The sequence below is a fragment of the Mangifera indica genome, chromosome 14 (assembly GCF_011075055.1).
Source record: "Mangifera indica cultivar Alphonso chromosome 14, CATAS_Mindica_2.1, whole genome shotgun sequence".
Taxonomy (NCBI): Eukaryota; Viridiplantae; Streptophyta; class Magnoliopsida; order Sapindales; family Anacardiaceae; genus Mangifera; species Mangifera indica.
In genome coordinates, this window is record NC_058150.1 from 6,116,548 (window position 1) to 6,141,913 (window position 25,366).

The 25,366-nt window shown below is 34.9% G+C and overlaps 4 protein-coding genes and 1 pseudogene across 14 annotated transcripts; 3 read left to right on the forward strand and 2 right to left on the reverse strand.

Annotated features, from left to right (window-relative positions):
* The first annotated feature begins 2,669 nt into the window (after positions 1 to 2,669).
* On the forward strand, positions 2,670 to 7,455 carry LOC123196135 (chromatin remodeling protein EBS-like). 4 transcript variants are annotated; one of them, XM_044610031.1, is made up of 6 exons: positions 2,670 to 3,065; positions 3,295 to 3,637; positions 3,770 to 3,838; positions 5,263 to 5,401; positions 6,670 to 6,724; positions 6,795 to 7,455. In XM_044610031.1, exons 1-5 carry the CDS (start codon positions 2,993 to 2,995, stop codon positions 6,694 to 6,696), a joined length of 651 nt encoding a protein of 216 aa, XP_044465966.1. In that variant the 5' UTR covers positions 2,670 to 2,992; the 3' UTR covers positions 6,697 to 6,724; positions 6,795 to 7,455. The 4 variants fall into 4 exon arrangements, with proteins under 4 accessions (XP_044465966.1, XP_044465967.1, XP_044465968.1 ...); XM_044610032.1 differs by having other exon boundaries at positions 7,087 to 7,455; XM_044610033.1 differs by having other exon boundaries at positions 2,670 to 3,180; positions 6,670 to 7,455.
* Positions 7,456 to 10,974: 3,519 nt separating this feature from the next.
* LOC123196133 (serine/threonine protein phosphatase 2A 59 kDa regulatory subunit B' gamma isoform-like) lies at positions 10,975 to 15,422 on the forward strand. 2 transcript variants are annotated; one of them, XM_044610028.1, is made up of 3 exons: positions 10,975 to 12,732; positions 14,496 to 14,542; positions 14,684 to 14,825. In XM_044610028.1, the coding sequence occupies exons 1-2, from the start codon at positions 11,563 to 11,565 to the stop codon at positions 14,520 to 14,522; spliced, it is 1,197 nt and encodes a 398-aa protein (XP_044465963.1). In that variant the 5' UTR covers positions 10,975 to 11,562; the 3' UTR covers positions 14,523 to 14,542; positions 14,684 to 14,825. The 2 variants fall into 2 exon arrangements, with proteins under 2 accessions (XP_044465963.1, XP_044465962.1); XM_044610027.1 differs by lacking the exon at positions 14,496 to 14,542 and having other exon boundaries at positions 10,977 to 12,732; positions 14,684 to 15,422.
* A 691-nt stretch (positions 15,423 to 16,113) lies between these two features.
* LOC123196137 lies at positions 16,114 to 17,469 on the reverse strand. 3 transcript variants are annotated; one of them, XM_044610034.1, is made up of 2 exons: positions 17,339 to 17,469; positions 16,114 to 16,716 (listed from the first exon to the last, which is right to left on the reverse strand). In XM_044610034.1, exon 2 carries the CDS (start codon positions 16,687 to 16,689, stop codon positions 16,258 to 16,260), a length of 432 nt encoding a protein of 143 aa, XP_044465969.1. In that variant the 5' UTR covers positions 16,690 to 16,716; positions 17,339 to 17,469; the 3' UTR covers positions 16,114 to 16,257. The 3 variants fall into 3 exon arrangements, with proteins under 3 accessions (XP_044465969.1, XP_044465970.1, XP_044465971.1); XM_044610035.1 differs by having other exon boundaries at positions 16,114 to 16,747; positions 17,339 to 17,465; XM_044610036.1 differs by having other exon boundaries at positions 16,114 to 16,752; positions 17,339 to 17,452.
* Positions 17,470 to 17,607: 138 nt separating this feature from the next.
* On the forward strand, positions 17,608 to 22,868 carry LOC123196131. 5 transcript variants are annotated; one of them, XM_044610024.1, is made up of 18 exons: positions 17,610 to 17,836; positions 18,151 to 18,268; positions 18,364 to 18,551; positions 18,664 to 18,771; positions 19,034 to 19,098; positions 19,991 to 20,096; positions 20,272 to 20,355; positions 20,697 to 20,843; positions 20,906 to 21,034; positions 21,170 to 21,237; positions 21,416 to 21,449; positions 21,539 to 21,623; positions 21,713 to 21,780; positions 21,858 to 21,971; positions 22,072 to 22,107; positions 22,216 to 22,302; positions 22,390 to 22,508; positions 22,594 to 22,868. In XM_044610024.1, the coding sequence occupies exons 1-18, from the start codon at positions 17,618 to 17,620 to the stop codon at positions 22,688 to 22,690; spliced, it is 1,872 nt and encodes a 623-aa protein (XP_044465959.1). In that variant the 5' UTR covers positions 17,610 to 17,617; the 3' UTR covers positions 22,691 to 22,868. The 5 variants fall into 5 exon arrangements, 3 of the variants coding, with proteins under 3 accessions (XP_044465959.1, XP_044465961.1, XP_044465960.1); XM_044610025.1 differs by having other exon boundaries at positions 17,611 to 17,836; positions 22,417 to 22,508; XR_006497611.1 differs by lacking the exon at positions 22,594 to 22,868 and having other exon boundaries at positions 17,609 to 17,836; positions 21,901 to 21,971; positions 22,417 to 22,493.
* A 123-nt stretch (positions 22,869 to 22,991) lies between these two features.
* LOC123196574 lies at positions 22,992 to 25,366 on the reverse strand (annotated as a pseudogene).

The window sequence follows — 25,366 nt, forward strand, 5'->3', positions numbered from 1 at the left end:
TGATTTTCAGTGTCTTTGAAGCTCTTCCAAGACTCACTTTAAAGAAATCCCTTCTTAGTATTTAATGCATGTGTAGGGTTTAATAAAAAATATAGATATATAAATTTTATGTTGGGTTGGTCTAGAATTGTGAATCGGACTGGACCGTAAACCAGTAATAAACCTTCGGTCTAACCGCGATCCCGTCTAAAAAATTTTAAAAAACAAATTTTCTTAATTATAAAATCGCTACAGTATCTAGTTCATGGTCCAACCGGTTGAATCAATCGGTCCGGTCCGATTTTTCAAACCTTGGTACATACCTTAAGAAAAATTTATGTAGCTTGCGGACTATTGCATAACAAATTCACAAATATTATACATTTTTCAATGCAATTTTGACAAAATTTCACACACAGAGATGCGATTTCTTCGAACTACATCTGTTAAATGCAATTTTTGCAACTTTGTGGTGGATATCTGCAAATTGCCAACAAGTATGCCGTCAAAGTTTGAACCTAATTAATCTACTCATACACAATATTAATTTATATTCATTAATTTGAACCTAATTAAATTGAATGTTACAATTGCCTTGCGGCTTGGGCAACTGTTCTTTGGAAAAGGGGCATCTAATTTGCCTGAATAATACAGAACCATATAAAATAGATTAGTGTATCTAATTCAATCTACCCACAAATGTCACCATGGACTCAACTTAGAAGAAACAAGTTTTACAATTAATAACCAACTTCAACTAGAACTGCCCTTTCCCGATGCATGCATTTTATATTTTGGCCAAAAGACCTATTCCCACCTAAGGTTTGTTATATTCATAATTGATATCTCGTAAGTATTGAAAGTGTAAACTCTCACCCATGGCTTACTAAAACTAATAGAATTAGTTAGTTTTGGGAGTAAAATCATTATTTAACTTGTAATATATTAAAAATAATAAAATATTATCTATTTTCATTTTTTGTTCATAAAAACTAACAGTTTTTTCTTAAAATTAAACTTTGAAATATTGTATTTCTCTCTCTAGGGTTTCTTTTTTTCTTCCTTTTTTCTGACACCATCTTTGGCCAACTTCTCTCTCCCTTCCCTTTTCCAGCTTTCCCTTTTCTTCCCATTTCTTGGTGTTGTCTTCGGACTAACAGACAAAGATGTTGTCTCTGAAGAAACAATCATCTTTGCTAAAGATGAAGACGATTTGTCTTTGTCTTTGTCTTTGACGAAGATGATTGCTTCGTCTTTTCGTCCAAAGATGACACTAGAAAAGGGGAAGTCGGAAAAGGGGAGGGAGAGAGAAGCTGATTGAAGACAACGCCGAAAAAAGGAAAGAAAATAAAGAAACCCTAGGAAAGAAAATGTAACATTTTAAAATTTAACCTTGAGAGAAAATTATTAGTTTTTTAATTAAGAGGGGAAATAAATAATTTTTTTATTATTTTTAATATATCACTGGTTAAATGATGATTTTACTCTAAAACTAACTAATTTTGTTAGTTTAAATAGTTTATAAATAAGAGTTTAAATTTTCAATACTTAAGTATTAGTTTAATGATACAACAAACCTTGGGTGGGATTAAGTCTTTTGGCCTTTAGATTTTCATATGTTGCCGTCCAATCAAAGAATAAGTATGCTCTCCCTTATGACAAATAAAATCTAATCCATCCTTGTACTGAAATTTTTGGATTGGAAATTTAAAAAGCTCTCCGTTCCCTCTAGTAAATTATAGAAATAATTTTGCTAAAAGGACTATTCCTCACCTAAGTTTTAGTCTAGTTTTAAAAGTATACCTACGATAGTTAAAAAATCTAAATACCTATCTATAAACTAACTTCTATTAAAATTTTTTATTAGTGTGAAGGATAAATTTGTCATTTTTTAGAACTCTAAAAATTTATAATATTTCTCTTCCTAGTTTGAAAAACTAATATTTTACCTTTAAGATTAAGTTTTAAAAAGTGATATTTTTCCTTTTCAAATTTCCTGACGAATGATGACCGCTCTCTCTTTCTCACCAATAGCTCTCCTTTCGGTGTCTTCTCTCCCTCAAACTGATTTTATCTAGATTCAAAAAATTCAAATGAAACTTTTCATTTATATGATGAAGGCATTGTTTAGACAAATCATTGTCGTCTAGATGATGACAATGCATCTAGGCCAAAGGTTCATCATCTCTAACGTTTATCCTTGGTTTGGATGCGTCACCGTTGTCTAGATGATGCCTTTGTCATCTAGACAAAGCGTTTTGTTTGAATTCTTTGAATTTAGATGAAATCCAGTTGGAAAGAGAGGGCTTTAGATAGAGAAAAAGGTGTCAGAGGGAGAGTTATCACTAGAAGAGAGAGAGTGGTCGGAAAATAGTCCAAAAATTTTAAAGGAGGAAAATGTCACTTTTTAAAACTTAATTCTATGGGGAAAATGTTAGTTTTTCAAATTAAGGAGGAAAAATGATATAAATTTATAGGATTTTAGGGTTTAGAGAGAAAATAACAATTTTACCCTTCTTTCTAATAAAAAAATTAAATAAAAATTAGTTTATAGATAGGTGTTTTAAATTTTTAACAGTGATGGGTGTGATTTTGTCAATAGGGTAAAACTAGGGTCGGAACGAGTGCTTTGGCCGAATAATTAATATATAAATTGTTTTGCCTATATGGACAGCGACATTTTAGCAGTATGGAAATAGAAACACAAAATAGTCCACAAAAACAGTAAAGACAGAGCACATAAATCAAACAGTCCTGCTCTTGCATGCATGAATCACTCGCTAACTGGATCATCTATGGTGCTGACGTGTCATCTACTCTGTTTCGCTAACTGCTTTCTCTCTCACCATTCAAGATTCAACTAGACCTTTTCATCTGTCCACATAACAACTTCCTAGGGTTTCTCTGTTTCTCTCCCTAATTTTAAACTACACAAAATCCTTTCGAGCAAGTGAACAATTTTAATTTTTCGATACATTTCGCTTGCATTCTTTTGCTTCCACTCCAGTTTTTCATGGCAAAAACTAAACCTGGCAAAAAGGACCTCGATTCTTATTCTATCAAAGGCACCAACAAAATTGTTAGACGTGTGTATATTCTCTTTCTCTCAAGAACCCAGATTTTTAATTTGAGTCTCCACTACATAAACCCTAAATTTATCCTCTTTCTATGCAATTCTACGAACCCAGATTATTTTAATAGGTCTTTTAGTATTGAATTATAATCCCAGATTTTATTTTATGTTTTTATGACTTCGGGTTAGTTAAATTTTGTTTTTGTTTTTTTTTTCTTTTTCTGTATGTTATATGTTCGCAGCTGGTGATTGTGTGTTGATGAGACCATCGGATTCTGATAAGCCTCCATACGTGGCACGCGTTGACAAGATCGAGGCCGATCATCGGAATAACGTCAAAGTTCGTGTTAGGTGGTATTATAGGCCTGAAGAATCGATCGGAGGGCGGAGACAGTTTCATGGAGCCAAAGAGTTGTTTTTATCTGACCACTATGATGTACAAAGTGCCCACACAATTGAAGGAAAATGTATAGTGCACTCTTTCAAGAACTACACTAAGCTTGAGAATGTTGGTGCAGAGGATTATTTTTGTAGGTTTGAATATAAGGCTGCCACCGGAGCGTTCACTCCAGACCGTGTTGCCGTGTGAGTATGCATGTTTTGTGGTTCTTCTGCTTGGTTTTTCACGTTCATTGTTGTGTGTTTTTGCCTGGTTTTGATAATTTTGGTAGATTTAATTTTGGAACTAATTATGTCATTTGGGGTTTGATTTTCTAGGTATTGCAAGTGTGAGATGCCTTATAACCCGGATGACCTGATGGTGCAGTGTGAGGGGTGCAAGGATTGGTAAAGTTGCATGCATTTTCCTGTTATGTAATTAGAATGATGGTATAGAATTTGTTTCTCTTTTTGTCCATTTGAATGTTGTAGATGATATTCAATTAAGTGATTTTGTAATCATAGAAGTTACCTGAGTATTAAATGAATTGTATGATTTACCCTGTTCAGTTCTCTTAATTTCTTTCTGTGATGCTGTTAAAGGATATTTTAGAATTAATGTTGAATTTTCTTTCAAATTTGTCTTGCTGTGTATTTAGCCTGCATATGCTTTACTGAATTCAATAATTGTGTTGATCAATTTTTCCTGTAGAATGGTGTTGCTTAGATTTATGTGTGTGCCTCAGTTTTAAATGGCAATTGATGCATTGAATTGCTGTTAATTATCTAAAAGCTGTAGTGCTTTTTTAAGACATAAGTTGATTGATTGTCCTCTCGGTATTGTATAATATTGTGTATTTAATTTTTCAGAATCTTTGTCTTTCATGCTATTGCTCTATAGGAAGTGAAGATAATTAATACAAAATCTGCACAGGATTAATAATATAGAGGCTACAGTTTTCTGGGCATTTTCTTTGCTTGTTAATATACAGTTAGTTTCCACACTGTTGCCGTATTATCAAAATTTCCTGATATTTCTGTCATGGCATGCTTAGGTACACATTTGAGGATAATATGTAGTAATTTCTTCTACCTCCTGTACTCCAAATCAAAATGTCAACCATTTAATTATGTTGAACTTAGTCTATATGAACTCTTACTTGTGGAGTTTCTCATGTTGGCATTTTGTTTTTACAGTACTATCTTTACACTTCAACTTACGTGTTGAAGCTTTTTTTTTTTTGTTTATTTATGAAGATTTGAGACTTTTAATTGTATTATACTTGTCTACCAACTAGTTTCAACCTTAATTTACATGAAGAGCTGAGCTGAGTATGTTTAAGATATATTATATATTGCGTATGGGGATTATACATTTTAGGTGAGTCTTTAGGCCACTTTGACAAAGAGTTGGTCTAAATTATGGAAAGATATTTAACTTAATGAAGCATAGTATCTCAGATACTATCCATCATATAAGATGGTTGACATATTAATATGGGATCTTATACTAGTCTAACAGGTTATGAAGGCTTTATTGCAAACTAAAAAAATTCTGTAGTACTGTATCGAGAAAATTAGAATGAGAAATCTATCACAAGTGTTCTTCATTGTGTTACATGATCTGTAATTTTGAGAGTATGTTTTGTTTTTTCTTTGGATGTGTTCTGTGTAATTTGACTTTTTATGTTGCAGTTTGCTTGCAAGAGATTTGTATCTCTGCTTTTGGTGGTCATTGCTCTCTTTACTTAAAAATTATGAAATTTGTGGAAGTAACGTTGAAGATACTGATGGTGTTCTTGTTTCCTGATGACATTTGTTGATTTTTTCAGGTTTCATCCTTCATGTATGGGCATGACCATTGAAGAAGCAAAAAAATTGGATCAGTTTCTGTGCTCTGATTGTACATCGGGTGATGATGCCAAAAGATCTTTGAATGCGTTCCCAGTATCCCCATCTGTGGAGGCTAAGGTTTGAGCACTTTTTGTCCTTTTGTTATTCCTCTTTCTCTGTGGTTGATTGTAGTCAAGACAGAAACTAGTTGGGCTATTATCTCCAGCTTTGGTAATTTCAAAATTCAAGACATGACTATAGGAGTATCATTCTCACCTGTTGGGTTTGTTCACCCACCATAATATTTTGGTCCTTTTACAGTTTTGCAAGACTCTGTCACACCACATTTGTTGCTCAGACGGAGCTAATATGGGTTCTGATCAAATTTAGGTCATATTACTGTGGAAATTTCAATCGCAATAGAAGTTTTCTGTTTGTTTGTGGCCCATTTTAGTGAGGTCAGGTCAATCACTGGCCAGCTTGTGGCACTAATGATATATAAGTTTAAGAAAGGGCCAGCTCCTTGGATGAATCCCCATTCTGATTGTCTTTCCTTTTTTCCTGTGGTTTTGGGCAGTACTGTTTCTCAAGGAATTTCATTATTGCTAGATGTGTCACATGGAAAAGGGTTAACATTTTACAATTCTTTTTATTGTATCACTAGGCTGCTGACATTGCTGTTTCAATCTAATGTCTCGTGCTAAATGAGCACCGAGCATAAAGCTTGTATGTCAAATTTGTTCCTAACAGAACAGTGATCTCTGTTCACATATTTCTGTGTTTGATTGATTTTCATTGAATGTTAGTGCTTACATGGCCAAAGGCCATTGTTTCCTGTATATTAGGTTTCTGTGGGCCTCTAGTTTCAAACTCAGGCTTGCAAAACAGGTGTGAGGGATTTCTGGTTTGTAAAAAAAATATTATATGAATTCAAATCCATTAAGGTTTTGGAATGATGCTGATGTGGATTAGTGTCCCTATATTTAACCTGGTACTGATTATCTGGGTGGAAGCATGGTTTCTGTACACAACCTTATGTATAACAAGTAAATTGAAGTTGGAGTTTTGCCCTCTGGGAAATGAAATAGTTCCGTGTGAGCTGCATAGGTTGTGCAAAAGATTGGTGTCTTCAAGTTGTAGTTAACTTAATTTCTTGAAACCCAAGTATAATCATGCATCAGTGCATTTTATCTCCCATGGAACATTTATATGTTTATTGTTTAGTATGGTAAGAAAAATAGGGGAATTGGCTTATTTACAAAGGTATCTTTGAAATTCCTGTATGAACAATCTTACAATTGTCCTTTTTTGTGTTAAAATATTTACAATGCTTTGATTGCAAATCAGCCGCTGTTGCTGTTTCTCTTTTTAATGAGATATGGTCTTCTCTTTGATTTTCTTGCCAGGTGGAGACAAAGCGCAGAAAAAGGTGATCAAGTGATCATGGTGCACTATGAGGAGGTACTGATTTTGTTGCACATTAGCTCCAGCATTGCTATCATTCTCATCTTTGTGTTGTGGAATTATACAGTGCAGAGAAGATACTGTGCTTGCACAAACAAGAGGCTTTTCAAGTTTACCATGTCTCAAAGTTTGTATGCGTGCTAGACTTTAGAGATGACTTTTTTGTTATGTGATGCCTTGGTGATTAGAATCTGTGCATAATAGTGCCCTTGTCTATCTTAAAAAGTGAACCTATGAGTCCATGACAGCACATTAAAACTAGGAGAAGCTATGGACTTGTTTTGATGTGCTTGTTCTAGCATAATTTCTGCAAATAATGTGATAATGGCTCTACTTTTTTGATCTTGAAAACACCCCAGCATTGGCAGGAAGGTCCCAAGATTAACGTTGCAGCTTATGTCAAGTGCTTTGTCAGTGGATTAAGATATATATATGTACAGCTTTGTACATATTTTTACCTGTAGGAATAGGCATAAATGTGTAATATAGAGTAAACCAACCGCTTGACTTGCCAATTGATCATATGCTGGAATGGCTCAGCGTGATGAAGCAGTGGATGACATTCAGTTAATTTTGATGGGTTTGCTTAATCCTCTACCCAGTTTCAGTTTGTAATAAGCACCAACTGTTAAACGGGGGCTGTGCTCAAGAGTCGGGTATGGCTTTGTCACAAGTGTTCATTCATATACTTTATCATGTGTTAATGGAGTTTTCATTTCCAGGGGAAACGAGTTTGTCAGACTCCATAGAGGTCACAGGTCACTACTGCCACAATTTTTTTGTTAAACAAAATGACTTGTGAATATTTTTTCTTTGCCACTCAAGTTATTTTCGGTTCAAGTGATTTTGCAATCACTATGTCTTTTTCGCCATACTCAAACGGTTCTGGTAAGTGCCTGCATCACAAGTAACATCAGTACTTTTCCTCTCACGTTTTCAGCCCCTTTCTGATGGTGTTTGTCTCTTTATGCAAGTGTGCAACTGGATCACATTCATGTTGAAAGTGATATTTACTTTCCCACGTAGTGAAAAAATGTCAATTTTCTACTCTTTCAATTAGCCCCAACTGGGTTCACCAGACAAGTCTCCGTAAAGGATGAATTCTGCAGAGGCTTAATGTTTTGCCCTCTGATTTTGGTTTACAGTGAACAAACCATATATGGTAGAAGAAACTGAATAAAGAAGGCAAAATCTTGGCATAGATTCTCTTCCTTTTTTTAACTTTTACTCCGTATCAGAAATAACAGACCTGATAAAGTTGTTAAAGTTACTGATATTTCTCAGAGATGACATGAGCAGCTTTAATAATGATTCTGACCTGATATTTTATAAGTTACTACTGACAGTTCATCAAACCCGTGTTCTTTTGTTTCCTTGGGAAACTTGTTAAAAGTTTGTGCTCATTACCTTCTCGATGTTAGAGGTTTGCCAATGAATGGTCAGTGTTCTTTGGTAAAGCATGGTTGACAATTGTATGCCTTTGGCTTGGTTAGGTCCTTCAAACTTTTTTATTCTGCATCCAACTCAAACTTCATGAATTTGTGAGCAAACAAGCATTAAATTTTGTTGAGTGATTTACATTCCCCACCCATAATTTGACCTAAGAGCATATTTCCCAGCTAACTAAATGCTTAAATCACACTTTCCTATTCAAAACTGGAAAACTCCACTGTGTCAACAGAAAATCTACTTTGACACCATGGTATTTACAATTTGATTACTAAATGAATTGGCACCATGGTGTAAATTATAACACATAAAAGTTGATTTAAAATTCTTAAATACAATAGAATCCAAAATTAGAAAAGAAATGACTTTTTTTAGTTTCTCAAAAAATATATATGGCAGTGGGCTTATGCTTTGATATTACTTGATGCAGGACAAATGACGATGAAGTTGTGATATTGTTCACAATGATGCAAAAAGGTTGATATCGTTCAACAGATAAAGAGATAAATAAGAATTCTATATAATATTTGTAAAACAATTTTTAAGAAAACTTAAATATGAATTTTATTGATAACTGACTAAATTATAGAAAAAAAAGAAGTTAAAAGAAAAATATGAGTTAAATGAAAAAGACGAATGAAGATATTAAAAAAACAAACCAAAAACAAGAGAGATAACAAGTGGATGATGTGGTAACTATGGATGATATGACAACATGTTTGGTGTGACAAAACAAAGTGATGTGGTATGAGGTGACATGTTTTCTAGTCGTAGAGAGTTTAATTAAAAATTCAATTTATTTCCTAAAATCCTAATTTTTTAGAATTTGAAATTAATTAAGATTTATATTCTGGTTAATCTAATTTTTCTTATGTATTTAAGCTTTCATACTCTAGTTAAGAAAACTAAGCTTATCTAAAGGCATAAGTCTTATAAGTCAACTAATTCAATTAATCAATTCAAATTATTAATAAAATTCTTCTGAAAGTTCAGTTTATTTCCTAAAACCTAGTTTCCTAGAATTTAGCATTAATTAGAGGTTAAACTAGTCAATTTATGTGTTTGAGTTTTCCTTGTCTAATTAAAATAAAAATAAGTTTATACAAAAGAACAAGTCTTATAAGTCAATTAATTTAGTGAATCAATTCAAATTATTAATAAAATTTATATTTGAGTTTTATATAAAATATTTTTAAACTCAAAATAGGATTCTTGAAATTATTAGAAAAAAAATAATATCAATAAAAGATTGAATTGAACTGGGAAACTAACTTTAAATAAATGACTCATTAATACTAGGAAAGTTAAATTAAATTAAACTCTCCACAACTAAGAAACATGTCAGTTCATGCCACATAAGCATGTCATATCGCTTTATCATGTTATGTCAAATATATTCATTCTTTACAACGATGAAAACATTTGCTTCAAGGACCAGTTTCATGATAAAAACCTTAATGCTTTGATTTTTATGGCCAATGACAAGGATCTTGAGTGTATGGTCGTAGAGTATAATAGTCTAGTTTGAGCATCACCCAAACTAGCAAAGTTGAAACACTTTTTGTTTCCATTGAATCCCAAAATATTGTCAATTTTTGGGGCAAGGGAGACAAAATCAAAGCGGAAGTGGTTTGTGGATGCTTTACATTCAATCTAGATACAACATCTTGATGGCTTTTTATCTCCAGCAATCGCTATATCGTTAAAAAAACCATAATTTTTTGTTTGGATTAGCTAAACAAAAAAATACTGGAAATTGTTAAGGGTTTGAGATGGAAGAAAAACTTAACCTGAAAATCTAGTTGTCATTTCTGGACCTCTATTTATCTGTCAAAGCTCAATTAGGTTTGTCGTAAGTTCAGTTTCAATCAAATCAACTTAAAATGATTGAATTGATTTCTTTATTTACCCCAACTTTTAATTTTATTTCGTCTTTCAATTTCTAAGACATAAAATAACAATTTTAACTTTTTATTATAGATTTCTCGTTAAAATAATTAATTTATATAATTAGTAGATGAATTTTTTTTTTTAAGACAAACCTCTTGTAGGGAAAAAAATCACTCAATTTTGTTTGGTGGCATGGCATGCTTGCAAAATGAAGAGGGGTCCCGCTTTTTCTTTTATGATATTATTCTCTAATTAATATTTACACCGAAAGTTCAGTAGAAACGATTTAATGATTAAGTTGAATTAAATGGTGGCAATGCTTTGCTCCCTTTTTTCCCATTTGCCAACCTACTTGCATTTACGAAATTAATAAAATATAATACGAAAAATATAATACCACATAAAAAATATATTAGAGTTATAATTTTTTATACGAAAATAATTTAAATTAGATTAAAATTAATATTTTAAATAAAGTATTATAATAAAAGAAATTTTAATATTTTATTTTTTTATCGTTTAACAAAAAAAAATTTTAATCTACATAATCTCGATTCCCTAATGGCTTTAGGGTAATCAAATCAGTCCCCACCGTTAGATTTCGGTGAATTTCAAGTGACTGATACTGAGCCTTTTTATATGGATTTATTTATTGAATTGTATATGCAGCTTGAAAATTCCAAAAATTAAAAAAATAAAAATAAAAAATCTGAGACAGGACCTGGTCAACACAATCTACGATCCACAGACATCAGATGATGGGACCCATTCACCTACAAATATGTGATTATCGTAGGTCCATTCTTACATCGTAATTACTAGTCACACATAAACATTCAAAAAACAAGGGCATAATGGTAAATTTAATAAAATCCATCTTGTACATCAAATACTCAACACTAGAAAGTGGAACGAAACAGTTGTGAGTTTTAGTTCAGTTCCAACCTTCCATGTTTTTGCTTTTGCCTTAAAACACTTCGAAATTCAGAGACTGAGAGAGAGGGTTTTAATCTTTACTATAATTAGAATTTTAGATTCTTTGTTTTAATTTTCTTGTTTTTCATTTAATTTCCCTCTCTCTCTCTCAAAACGATTTGGCAAATTACAGGCCTTGCTACTGGTTAGGGTTTATCAGTTGAAGATCAGATTTTTAGGGGTTCGCTTGCTTTTTTCTTTCTTTCTTTCCTTCCTAGATGTTTCTCTGATCTTTTCAACCATGACGTCAATGTAAGTTGCTTTTTTCTCTTCTCTATGCCTTCATTTTCGTAATTTTCTTTTTCTTCACCGTTTTCTTCTAAATTTTGTGGTTTTATTTTAAAAAACGTAGCGTTGAATTGTATATCCTCAAGTACATAGACTCGTTTTGCCTGTTGACTTTCAATTAGGGCTTTTTTTCTTCAATTTATTCTTCATAGAAATGTGTACAATTTGAGCTGTTTGGAGATAGAAAAATTTTAGTGTTTCTTGAGTAAATTTGGGGTTAGGGCTTTGTAGATATGATAAAAAACATATTGGGTAAATTACCTAGAAAGCCCTCAAAGTCATCGAACTATGACTCTAACAGTGAGTCTGTAAATTCATCTCAAGTGCCCAATTCAACAAATTTGAAGTTGGGTTCTCGCATGAACAATGGGACTGTTCCCCCAACGTCTAAGTCGAATCAGGGTAAGAAGTCAGTTCCAACTGCAACTCAAGTAGGGTCTGGTGTTTACGAGCCTTTGCCAAGTTTTAGGGATGTTTCAAGTGCGGAAAAGCAGAATTTGTTCATTAGGAAGTTGAATATGTGTTGTGTTGTATTCGATTTTAGTGACCCCACAAAGAATGTTAGAGAGAAGGACATAAAGAGGCAAACGTTGCTTGAGCTTGTTGAATACTTGTCGTCTGTAACATCAAAGTTCAATGAGATTGCAATGCAAGAGATTACGAAGATGGTAGCTGTTAATTTGTTTAGAACATTTCCCTCTTCAAATCCTGATAATAATGGCTTGGAAATATATGACCCGGATGAGGAGGAACTAACTATGGAGCCAGCATGGCCTCATCTGCAGATTGTGTATGAAATTCTTCTTAGATTTGTGGCTTCGCAAGAGACTGATTCCAAGCTTGCTAAAAGATATATCGACCATTCATTTGTGTTGAGACTCTTAGATTTGTTTGACTCTGAGGACCACAGAGAGAGGGAATATTTGAAGACAATTCTTCACCGGATTTATGGCAAGTTCATGGTGCATCGGCCATTTATCAGAAAAGCTATCAACAATATCTTCTATCAATTTATTTTCGAGACAGAAAAACATAATGGGACTGCAGAATTGCTTGAGATCTTGGGAAGTATTATTAATGGGTTTGCTTTACCTTTGAAGGAAGAGCACAAGCTTTTCCTTGTCCGTGCTTTGATTCCTCTTCACAAACCCAAGTGTGTAACAATGTACCACCAACAACTTTCGTATTGTATTACACAGTTTGTGGAGAAAGATTTTAAGCTGGCTGATACTGTCATTCGTGGTCTTTTGAAGTATTGGCCCCTAACTAATAGTTCCAAGGAGGTTATGTTCCTTGGTGAGTTGGAGGAAGTTCTAGAAGCTACTCAGGCTGCAGAATTTCAACGATGCATGGTCCCCCTCTTTCGCCAAATTAGTCACTGCCTCAACAGCTCTCATTTTCAGGTATCAATGATGTTACCTTTGTCTTTTCTATATACTATGTATAACTGTATCAATTAGGTGTGTTTTCTCTGTATTAATGTTGTTATAGTTAGTTACCCAATTGTTTTCAAGTTGCATGTTTCATTGTGACTATGATTCTTCATAGGGAGACTTCTTATGGAATTTATGATGACTAAATATTTATGAGGTTTCATGTTATATGAACATTTTTTCAGTATTCTTGCATCATTAATTTATTTATTTATTTTTAGTTTCTATCCGTTCTGTTACTATATTAAATTGAGTTTGCAAGATGGGTGATTACTTGCTCTCCTTGTTCTTTAAGATTATTAACAACTTTGTTTATCTAATGTTAATGTATTATAAGACATGAATTGGCACATTTAAATAATTTAGCAGATCCTGTTTGGATGTGTGCTGGTGCTAATAATAGGCTGTCATATTGTTGACTTCAAAATATATGAGTCTAGTGTTAAGTGAATATTCACAATTACGAGAATTATTATGCATAACCTTGTCAATAATTAAATTAACCATTTTCTTTCTAAACTGAGCTGGATGATCACAATGCTAGGGTCACTCCAAGTACCTAAATATATCCCTTTATTGAGGAGATGGTCTTGTATATTGAGGACATTATTAACTGTTTTCTAATATCCATTTAATGTCATTGTCACAGATGCTTCTTTGTCATTTTAGTTACATTTTTCAAAGTCATATTTTCTTCTTGGTCTAGAAATGCGGTTGATTTTTTGTTTCCAAAAAAGTTATATCTTTACAAATTGATATCTCTGGTGCTGTTATCAGAAAATATAATCAAGAGTTTGTAGCATACGACTTTTGTTTTACTTAGTGACGTAGATCACTGCCGATTACTATTTCAGTTTTTCCTCATCTTGACTGGAGATCAGCATACCCCTGCATCATAAAGCTACTCTTCTGCTTCATAATAATTTTTTTATGCATATTTAAAAAATCTCTAACTTTGTGTAGATGACACCGTTTCTCAGTGTGGTTTGTTATGCCCAATTTGTTTCCTGCTTTGCTTTCAAACATTATATATTACTTTCTCATACACAATCTCCTAATTTGATAACCAAAAATTATCTGTTTATGTCAAGTCTCCATCCTACCTTGTTATTGGCCAGTTTAGACCTTGATATCTTTTTAATGCAGGACAATACCCCCATTTTATTTTGCTGCAATTACACATGCTTTGTAGTTTTTTCAGCTGAAGGAAAAATACAATACTGCTTTAATCAGTGTTATATTATTTTCTCTCTCTCTCTCTTTTTTTCTTTTTTGGGTGTCTGATTTAAGTGCTTTTGTGTTCATGACGTGTTTTATTTTACACAATAAAGTTGTTTAAGGCTCCTCTCTTCTTCTAGTAACAAGAATTCACTTTATGTAATTTGAACTACTTCTGATCCCAACTAGTAGTATTCATGACCATGAGAATTGGCCCAAAGCTTTTTTATATGTATGAAGATAATATTTTTATTGGTTGTATTAATGTGGTTTTTGGGTGGGATGCATTCTACATGAGCCTGCAACTGAAGAGATATCTGTTTGTTTCTTTTTTTTCTATGTTTTGATTCCAAAACTAATTATCCTCTGTTATCTTTCCAATTACAGCGCTTTAGGCTATATTAGAGGGATGTAAGTTATAGGCTACCATTAATTGATAGTTGACATGACAAAAGAATCTTCAAACCAAGTTTTAGGTCAGTTGGGATTGTCTAATGTGGCATTTTAATGGTCAGAAACATGAAGGTTTGATTGTGGAGTAGAGGGCAATAAGATTTTACTGGTAAGTTGCATTTTCTTTAAACATATTGTGGCACTTTAGAGGTCATATTAGTGGTAAGGGCAGTTCTATTTTTTGGCCTTGTGCATGCCTAGTGTGATACTTGCTGAATTTGGTCTTGATCTAACACGTTTTCTTTGCCAGGTAGCAGAACGTGCTTTGTTCTTGTGGAACAATGATCACATAAGAAATCTGATCAACATGAACCGTAAAGTGATACTGCCTATAATATTTCCAGCTTTGGAGAGAAACACACGGGGTCACTGGAATCAAGCTGTTCAGAGTTTGACATTGAATGTCAGGAAAATATTTTCTGATGCTGATCAAGCACTCTTTGATGAATGCTTGGCCAGATTCCAAGAGGATGAGGTCAAGGAGAAAGAGTTATTGCAGAAACGGGAGTTGACCTGGAAACGCTTAGAAGATGTGGCTGCCTCCAAGGCTGTAAGTAATGAGGCTGTGCTTGTCTCAAAGTTCTCTTCTGTTGCCATTTCCACCAACACAAGCCCACGGGCTACTGCCAGTGGTTGAGAGCTGCCTGCACATTAGAAGAGTCTATTCTCCTTAGTCATGGTGGGTGGTAAAGTGAGTGAGCAAACTGGTGCTTTATAGGGATTGTTTGGTCTCACTTCTGTTGGGTCCATATTTTGTGAATCTTACCAGCTAAATATTTTAAGCCGAAGATGGGGTGTGTGGATATCAAGGTCACTTCTTTTTCTGGGTTCTCGGCTCATTCCTTATTTGTTTTTTTCCCTGTTTCTCTTGTCATGGAGATTGTGTATCATAAGGGATTTGGTTATACCTGTAGTTTTTCATCGGATTTCTTATCTGATAATATTTATTTTGTGCAATTATGCAAAGAGATTTTTCTTTTTTTGCCTAAGTTGTGTTAACTTTCCTTCGGTTTTTGCTGTTGACTTTTAAGCCCTAAGTGTACATACAATCTCGGCGTATTTATTTGTACTGTCCAGTGGCTACCGATACAAATTCTCATGACTAATTGTGATTGGAGTTTGGGATTAGATGATTTGTATGTGACAAGGGAAGCTTTGTCACTAAGATGCACTGCAGCTTCGGTCATATCTTAACTTGGGTTCTGAATTTGTGTCATACTTGAGAGTGCTGCTGGTTTTTACTTGTGACTAGGGAGGGTTATTTGGCTGGCTCTGGTTTAGCCTTAGTCCTTTAGTAGAGTTCTCAGTGCCAAAGATTTAAGGGCCATGCTTGACCAAATCATGTACTCATTTTTTGGAAAACAGTTGTGCCTGTAAACTAATGATAACAGCGGGATGCTCTTACTAACTAAAGCAGTCCATATCCATTGAAATTTGAAACAGCTTTCACATACACCAGCATCACTATTGTTATGATCAAGTTGGTATTATTGCATCGGATAAACAGAGTTTCACCAAAATCTTGGATTGTTTTTGGCTGGTATGTGGTTTACCTAGCAACACCTTTCATCCTTTATATGCTTGTATTGAATGATTCAACAGCGTAAAGATACCAGATCATTTTCCTAACATTTCATATTATCCCAAGCAATTCACTAATGATTATGAGAGGAAATGCCATTTCATAGAAATCCCTTGATCCATTCACCAATAACACTACAAATATTGTCTGCAGAGGGATGCATATTTCTTACTCTAAATGCTACAGACTGAGAAGAGAAAGATGTGAAGGCAAACTCAGATGAAGATAAGACTGAAGCAATATTAGTCATCCCCATATGCTCGGAAACTGTAACGCTCTTGATATGGACCATTAAACCAAAGATCAGCTTCAAACCACTTGGGATAACGAACAAGGTCTCCCGCCAGAAATTGCATGAACCTCCGGCTCCCTTCAGGCACAACTCTCACTTCCCCTTCCTCAATGTAAACTAACTGATCTACCTGCCAATCCCACGGCAACTTGCATTTGCCAGTCTTCCACATTGACCATCTTGAAACCCCAAGCTCCTTCAGTCGATTGGCTGACACTTGGCGTTCCACCCTCACATTATACAATTCCTCTAGAGATTTTTCTGCTCGCATTGCCTTTATACCATGACATTGCCTATTTTTGTCATACAATTTTGTACAGCCTCCGCTGCTTTTCTTCACAGATAACAGGCCGAAAGTTGGGGCTGCAATCAGACTTGCCATGCCTATATAACGTTTCTGGCTTCAATGCTAGTCACACACCAAAATGGAAAATTTTGATCTGGTCTTACAAAAGTTTTAAGCATGTAAATTAACTATATGCATTCAGAATTGATTCAGAATACCAAGATCCAGATATTAAAAAAATAGAGACAATAACATCACTATGATTTATGAAATAAACATACTTTTTAAAAATTTTTTACAGGTTCAAAATTATGCATAGGCTGGATCGAAAATATAAGTTTTTTTGGGGGAACAGTTATTTTCTTAGTTTGATCAGCTTTGGTGATATCAATTTAAGCATTATTCTATCATCATAAAATGATCTACTTGCAGAAATGCTACAGTTCAAGAACACACTAGAGAGTTTAGACTCTTCGGATCAAAACTACTACAAAAAATAGAGCAATATACAGTATGAAGAAAAAAATGAATTAGCGCGGGTCCTAAAACTGATACAGTAAAGCCTTAAATTCTGTTTGGTTTCAAAGAAAAATCAGGGAAGGAGAAGACGCTACAAATTAGATGGCTAGATACTTCTTTATTTTACAAAAAAAAAAAGAAAAAGGAAACAATCTTTCCCAGTTTCAGCAACCAAACATAAGGCAGAGATAATAATTTTCAAGAAATACAGTTTTTGGGTATTTACCTGTTGTTAATCTCTGTAGATTATATCAAAGAGGTTGAAGATGAAAACGCAAGACCGAGCTTGTTCTAAAACCCTGGAGTTGAGGTTTAAATTGATTATCCTCAGGAACCCGGTTGTCGGGTCACATGTGGGTGACCTTTAAGAATTGACCCGCAGGGTTTACAACTTACCGGGCGTTCCGGTGAAATGAAGACAAAAGAGAGTATTGGTCTTTAACGTGTCAGGTTCTTTTAACACAAAAATTATAAATAACAGTAAGGTACTTGTTTCAAGTTTTTGATGATAAAGGTAGGAAAAGGAGAACCAGTGATATTTGAGAGTGAAACTTTAGAATTTGCTTTGTCTCAAACCTTACAAGCAATGGTGTCGCTTCAGCTAAAATACTTTAATGGAGTCTTTCACTGTCCATCAGTGAATCCTTTGTTTCAAAGAAGAGAAAGGAAAGCTCAAAAGATTGTATGCTTGCAAGCACAGTCAGTTGCTTCCTCTAGAACCCAGGTATGGTTCGTGTATTCATAGACAAATTGTACAAATAATATTGAAAATTTCTTCGCTCTTGTTATTGTGAACTTGTGCTATATAGATTTAATAGCTCCTTTTTATCTTTATTTATTTTGTAATGTTTCTCTTAATATTGTGAATTTAGTGAAGTTGTGTACATGTCTGAGATTTATGATTAAGTAGTGTGGAAAGTACTATACGGGCAATGCTTAATTTGTTGAACCAGGAATTAACATTTTTAATTTAGTAGAGTGGTTAAGTCATAGTATTCTCAATTTTTTATTTGGGACATTTTTCATGTCAACTCTTAGAGGATAATGGAAAGCATTTCAGTTAGTGGGGAAGTTGGTGGTGCTGGTGGAGCATACTCTTACGAGGCCTTAAAGAGGCTGGACAGGATATGGTCTTCTATCTGCTGTGCTCAAACAAGTAATATTTTATTTCTTTCTCTAGGGCTGGATATTTATCATACAATGTGCTGCTAATTCTTTCACTGTGGGCTGATGTCTACCTCTCATATGCAGTTGTGCAAGAACCCCAGCAGCTAGTGTCTAGCATTCCAGGTCTTTTTAGCCAGTCTGATTTGGCTGACAAACCAGTCGATACATTTGATGTTATAGTTTGTGGAGGCACCTTGGGGATCTTCATAGCCACAGCCTTGAGTTTTAAAGGTCTTCGTGTTGCTGTCGTGGAAAGAAATATACTGAAAGGGGTATACTGCATAGTGAAGTTCATTATTAAAAAAGATATATTTATAAAACAAAATATGCTTAAACTGTTGGGTGTTCTAACAGATGCCATTCCATTTTGAAACCAATGATTAGAGGGAACAAGAATGGAATATATCAAGGAAGGAGCTCTTGGAGCTTGTAGAATCTGGAATTCTGGTTGAAGACGACATTGTACAAGTTACAGCTGCAAAATTTAATCCTGTAAGCTCTTCAAACTTCACAATTGATGGGTATGCTTAAGTTCATATGGTTTCTGAAAGAAAAATTCTCCTGAAAATGTTTTCCCAAACATAATGTTTTTGAGAAAGAGTTTATCATGCTTGGAAGTCCTTTTCACTGGTTGCATAGCTGTGAGAAACAGTACTACCCACTGCCAAGTATGCCTTATGTCACATCTTTGGTTCTGATACCATTTCTATATGTGCTTTTTATCTTTTCTTTTGGCATTTCTAAACCTATGCAGAACAGATGTGGATTTGAGGGGAAGGGAGAAATCTGGGTTGAAGATATTCTGAATCTTGGGGTTTCGTAAGTAATTCTTTCCATTGTACATTTTCTAGTTAAAAAAACTAGGAATACATAGTATGGATTATTATTAATTTTGATTTCACATGTTCATGCTCTGAAAGAAATTCAATGTGCATTGTACTCTTGCTATAGACAGTCATATTTATCGTAAAATGTTAGATTTGAAGTTGGTCGAACATGTCTGTCCCATCAGTCAAAATCTGTGCGCATATATATCATCCACACAGGCACATGTATATGCTTGTACGTGGATAACAGTTAGGAGTTATTATGGGTTCTGTCAGTCAGTAATGGCTACAATACAACACTTAACACGTTAATCAAAATATTTAATTTACCATGTTTCTTACCTTTGTTATAAATGACCTCATCTAATGTGTGGGAACTCTGTTCCATATGTTTACATCATTATGTATATTAGCTCAAAATCCAGAACTTTTGTCAGTTATATTGCTATGAGTGTCACTGATTTCTCTGATGAGAATTACATGCATAGTATCTGCATCAGGCTGTAACTTAGTTGAAGAATGCCCTCACAGGGCTTAGAAATCTGAAGAATGGATCAGAGAACTTTTTAGTTAATGCTGATAAAATGATTCTATTTTGTCATGGGAGAAGTTTTAGATTTTGTAGTTCTGTATTATTGATCTGGTTTTTGAGAAGATAATTGATTTGAAAAAAAGCAAAGGTTTATTCTGTGTGAAAATTCTAAGTTCAAATCTAACTCTGTATTTTATATTTATTTTATTTCCTCAATCTTCTGTATAATTTTGTTGACACGTAGTGGTGATGCACTTTTATTCTCTGTAAGCTGTTTGGAAATTAATTTTGACTGTGACGAATAAATATATCCTTGCTCTGGAACCGGTAACATATTTGACTTTAATTTCAGACCTGTAAAGCTTATTGAGATTGTCAAGAAACGTTTTATTTCCCTTGGCGGGGTTATCTTTGAGGGTTGCAGTGCCTCCAACATTTGCATATATGAGGATGCAGCGGTGAGTTTATTGGCAGTTGCAAATTTGGTAATATTCTCTAGTGTAGAGTTTTACTTCGATTCACTACATCAGTCTATTGGATTACCTACAAAAGATGTAACTATTTAAATCTGCCTTGTGTAAAACACCTCTGCTAATTAACTGTCAGTTTACATGAATGCTTGTTTCTTCACAGGTCATTCAACTTGTTGAGGGCAACATCCTGTCATCCCGTCTTATCATTGATTCAATGGGGAACTTTTCCCCTGTGGTGAAACAGGTCTGGTGTCCTTTCTTATACATATATATTATCATGTAAAGTGTTGCAGTATCCTTTCATCATTAAGCTTACTGCATACGGTTGTCTGGGAGCAATACTTGGACCCAAGATTGAGTTTTCTTTCTTTTTCTTTTTTGTATATACTTACATTGATTACTAATTTAGGTTTACCCTAGTAAATATGAGGGTTGAATCAATGAGGAACTAATGAGCTCATCTTCATCCTTAGACGTAGAAAGTCAAGTTTCAAAATTTATATGTTACCCATCTTTAATATCTAGCCCATACCCACAAGCAGGCTGCAACTACCTCTGAAATCTTAGTTATCTTGTCATTTATAGATAAGACGCGGTAGGAAGCCCGATGGCATTTGCCTTGTTGTCGGATCTTGTGCTCGTGGTTTTAAGGATAACTCAACAAGTGATGTGATTTATAGCAGTTCGACAGTGAGGAAAGTTGGAGATTCAGAAGTACATTTATTCTGGGAGGTATTCAATTTTTTATCCTTAATTTTCACAATTCTTGTTTCCTTTTTTGACACTAATTTCAGGCATTTCCATCTGGCTCTGGCCCCACCGATCGCACCACTTATATGTTCACTTATATTGATCCTCAACCGAGATCCCCAAAACTGGAAGAACTGTTAGAAGACTACTGGGATTTGATGCCAGAATATCAGGTTAATTTTCATTTATAGTAAAGAAATTTGTTAGCATCTCTTAGACATATTATCAACTTAAGGACAAACTTTCTTCCTTCGTAACACCCTCACATAAAAATAAAAATAATGGATGATGCAACCTTTTACTTGTAGGGAGTATCTCTTGACAATCTGGAGATACTGAGAGTTGTATATGGAATCTTCCCTACCTATCGTGACAGGTAATATATGCTTCATTTCCTGAAGTGCAAGGTCTGAGGCCTTCATTTGTGATTTCGTTGTCCCCTTTATCAAACGCAGAAATTAATCTTATATTTCTTGAGTTGCATATGGTGGGAAACCGAATGCTCTTTAAATCTAACATCTTAATTTCTTCATTGGGGAGGATCGGCTTGACAGTCCATTGCCAGCTGCTTTTAATCGTGTAATACAGGTGGTTTATGCTGCACACTGACAAAGAATCCAATCGTTTACAGCACGTAAGAAATGTAATGCCACTGTAACAGATTTTTTTCTCTGCAGTTTGGTGATGCTAGTGGCATACAATCACCTGTTTCATTTGGTGGTTTTGGGAGTTTGACTCGGCACCTTGGGAGATTATCAACAGGTATGTACTTTTACAGCAATTACTACAGCATCATTCACAGGACCTTTGAATTATAGGGCTTGGAATCAATGTAGAAACTTTGAATACAGGAATATATGAGGCAATCATTGGAGATTTTGTTGACTCATATAGCTTGTCCCTGCTGAATCCATACATGGTTGGTGACTTGTATTTTCTGGCCGTATGGTTTAGGAGATTTGGTTAAAATATTTTGACTAAATTCGTGTAGTGCAGCCTAACTTAAGTGCTTCATGGCTATTTCAACGTGCAATGTCAGCGAAGCAGCAGTCTCACGTTTCACCGGATTTTATCAATGAGCTTCTTTACATCAATTTCCAGAGTATGCAGGTACATAATATTGGGGAAAATACAAAACTTCCTCACTTCTATGACTTGTGTTATTGTCCTTTTTCTTTAGATTGCCCTATTAATTTTCATTCTTCACCAGAGACTGGGCGATCCTGTTCTAAGACCATTTCTTCAGGTTATTTCCTCTCATCCTTTGGCTGGATTTTTCAGCATACAATTTAAACCAACTAAATCTAATATAATTATTCTGCTGACTTTCATATAAATTTCTATATTGTCACAGGATGTTATAAAGTTTGGGCCTCTTGCCAAGACATTAGGCCTTGTAATGCTAAGTAAACCTCAAATTCTTCCATCAATATTCAAGCAGGTAATTAATGAATCCTGTTGTGGCACAGCTTAATCTCCATTTTTGTCACAACGGAGCATCAATCTCAAACTGGTTGTTGTCTGCTAGTATGCCTTCTTATTTGTTCAACTTCAGGTTGGTATTCCTGTGCTTGTTGAATGGTCGGGACATTTTTTCATGTTGGGTTACTATACATTTCTATCTACCTTTGCTGACCCATTAATAAGGTAATCGTGCCATCATATGATGTCTCAAGATTAATCTGTTTGACAAGTTTTCTCTCAGACTAAAACTCATTGCATCTCCTGCAAGGTCATTGTTGAGTGCATTGCCTTCTAGGATGCAGTATGAGTGGAAGCGGCATCTTGAGGCATGGAAATATGGAGCAGGTATGGATTATAAGCTATGAGGAGCCATTTAAAGATCACTGGAAAAACAGAGTATTAGATTTCTATAGTCTTCACTTCAGAACTCAGTAATGATATGAACAGTGAACTTTGGAGCTTGTTCAACCCATTCTTTCAATGTGTACAGACAATTTCTATTAGAATTACTTTCATAAGAACGATTCTCTTCCTATGGTACAATTTTCATCTTTCTGAATAAAAAGAAAGATCAGCTCTGTAATTTATCACCTATTTTCATGTCTATGAAATGCAGACAAACCTCTCCGGTAGAGGAAAGAAACAAATACAACAATAAACAGTTTCCTTCTGGTGGAGATGGTCAAGTGACTGATTGTACACAAACAATGGCAAGGCTTGCGATGTTATTCCAAATATCACAGCGGCCCCTCCAAACACAATCGCAGTTGCCACTGCAAATGCCTTCCCCGATACAAAATACGTAAAAACACAGCATTAGGAAGTTTGGCCACGCAAAACTTCCATTGACTCTATCTTTAGAACTATAAGCTAGATTTGTCACCTGATAAGACCATAAAATTAATTATACCAAGAAATATAGTTGCAACAAACCAAATAATCTTTTACCCTGCAACTGAAAGCGCCCAAAAGGCAATTTTGTTCTTAAAAGTGCTACAGAAACTAGGCCATCTCTTCCTTCATGTTCTTTTGAACCTAACGATGTCATAATCGCTCTAGCCAGCATGTAGTATATTTCCCTCATTCTCATATGAGACGGATCTCCAACATCAAACTCATAGACGGTGCTATTAATCTCTATTGAAGTACACCCAGGAACGTTCTGACACCAAGATATTTCATTTTCCTTCTCACCTTTATTACATCTTCCCATCTGGCAGCAGTGGCATATCTATTGGCAAGCAGTGTATGAACACTGGAATTACTTGATTCAATTTTCTCTAACAATCCAGCCAGCTGCTCACCCATCTCAACATTGATATAGATTCTGCAGGTCCTAAGCAAAGAACCATAAGTAGAACCACATGCTATTGTTTTCATCCGGTATCTTTTTTATCAACTACTCAGCTTCTTCTAACAGTCCAGCTCGACCAAGCAGGTCAATGAGAACCCATAGTGTTCTAGCTTTGGCCCAATCTGATATATCTCTGTCATAGCACCAAAGAACTAGCGCCCTTCCTCGACTAATCCTCCATGGCTGCAAGCACTTAAAAGTTAAAAACACCAATAAAGGTTGTATCATCAGGTTTAGCCCCAATTAGTTTCATTGCTGAAAACAACTCTAATGCCTTGTTTGTCTCTCCATTCATGGCAAGAACACACATAACTGAAGTCCAAGCAGCTGTGTCCTTTTCCCTTAGCTTATAGAATATCTCCAAAGCCTTTTCTGTACATTCACATTTTGCATACATTACAGTAAGTGCAGCACCGAAAATTGCACCCACTGTAATTTTCTTTCAATCAGTGTACTCATGAATCCATTTTCCTTGCTCTAGAGCTCCCACCTGAGCACAACCTGTGAGGAGAGTAAAGAATAAGAATTTATCCAGTTTAGTTCCCCTTAATTGCATCTCCTGAAATAATGCCACTGCCTCATCAAACCGGTTAAATTACGCATACCCATTGATCATAGCTGTCCAAAGAACCATGTCCCTAACTGGACTTCTGTCAAACAACTCTGTTGCTTCATCTAGCTGCCAACAACTCACGTGCCCACACACACCAGACTCAAACAACCACGATTGCAATACTTGTCGAATAAAGCATTTCCTATTATATTAGTGAATTCTAGCTTCTCATTAATACAACAATGGATTCCATTGTCAAGTTGCAAAGTTTTCAATGCTGTAAATGCTGATTCAGTACTTACAACCGTGGCCACATCAGGCCTCAAACGCTCCTGTTGCATCTGGAGAAAAATGTTAACAGCGTCCTCGAATCCCCTGCACTTAATGTGCGCCGATATGGACACATTCCAAGAAACCAAGTCTTTTTTCAGGTCTTTAATCAAACTTTTTCAAATTAGCATTTTTGTCCAATAAAGGGTACATGTCCATGAGTGAGTTGTGATTTGGTATCAAATTCAAGACCAATTTTTACTACATGCCCGTGAATCTTTTCACCTTCCTTAAGCTCTCATATGCACCCAATCAGCGTAAAACAAATGGGTACGTAAAATTATCAGCCGATAAGCTATTTACTCTCAGTTTATAAAAAAAAGCAAAAACCACCCTTCTTCGCAAAAGCTCTAAAACTTGGACATTCAATATAATTGAAGATCTTCTCTGCATAGAGTTTGTTCCAGTGAGATAGATCCGTGCAAAAGACCATGAGCTTGTTGAGGGTCTCTGTGTTTTGGTGGAGACCACATGAAAGATTTGAGCCTGTGTTTTTTCGAGATGGGTAATAGATTTTTCAGTTTTTGAGAAGAAAGATGCATGATTTTTTGGTTATTGTTGTGTTAAGAGAAGAGCTAAACAATTGGATTTGCCGGGAAAAGACTAGGATGGCTGATAGACTTGTGGAGGAAGCATTTGAACTTCAGTGAGAAGTCTGCATCGTATTTGTATCTACGCTATTGAAATGGGTGGAAAACTGGGAATGCATAATAAGCGAGTACATATGATCAACCGGACCCAAAATGCCTGCTCAACCTTTAAATAAGCTTGAGATTGAGCATGATTCATCAATATCAAGAACAT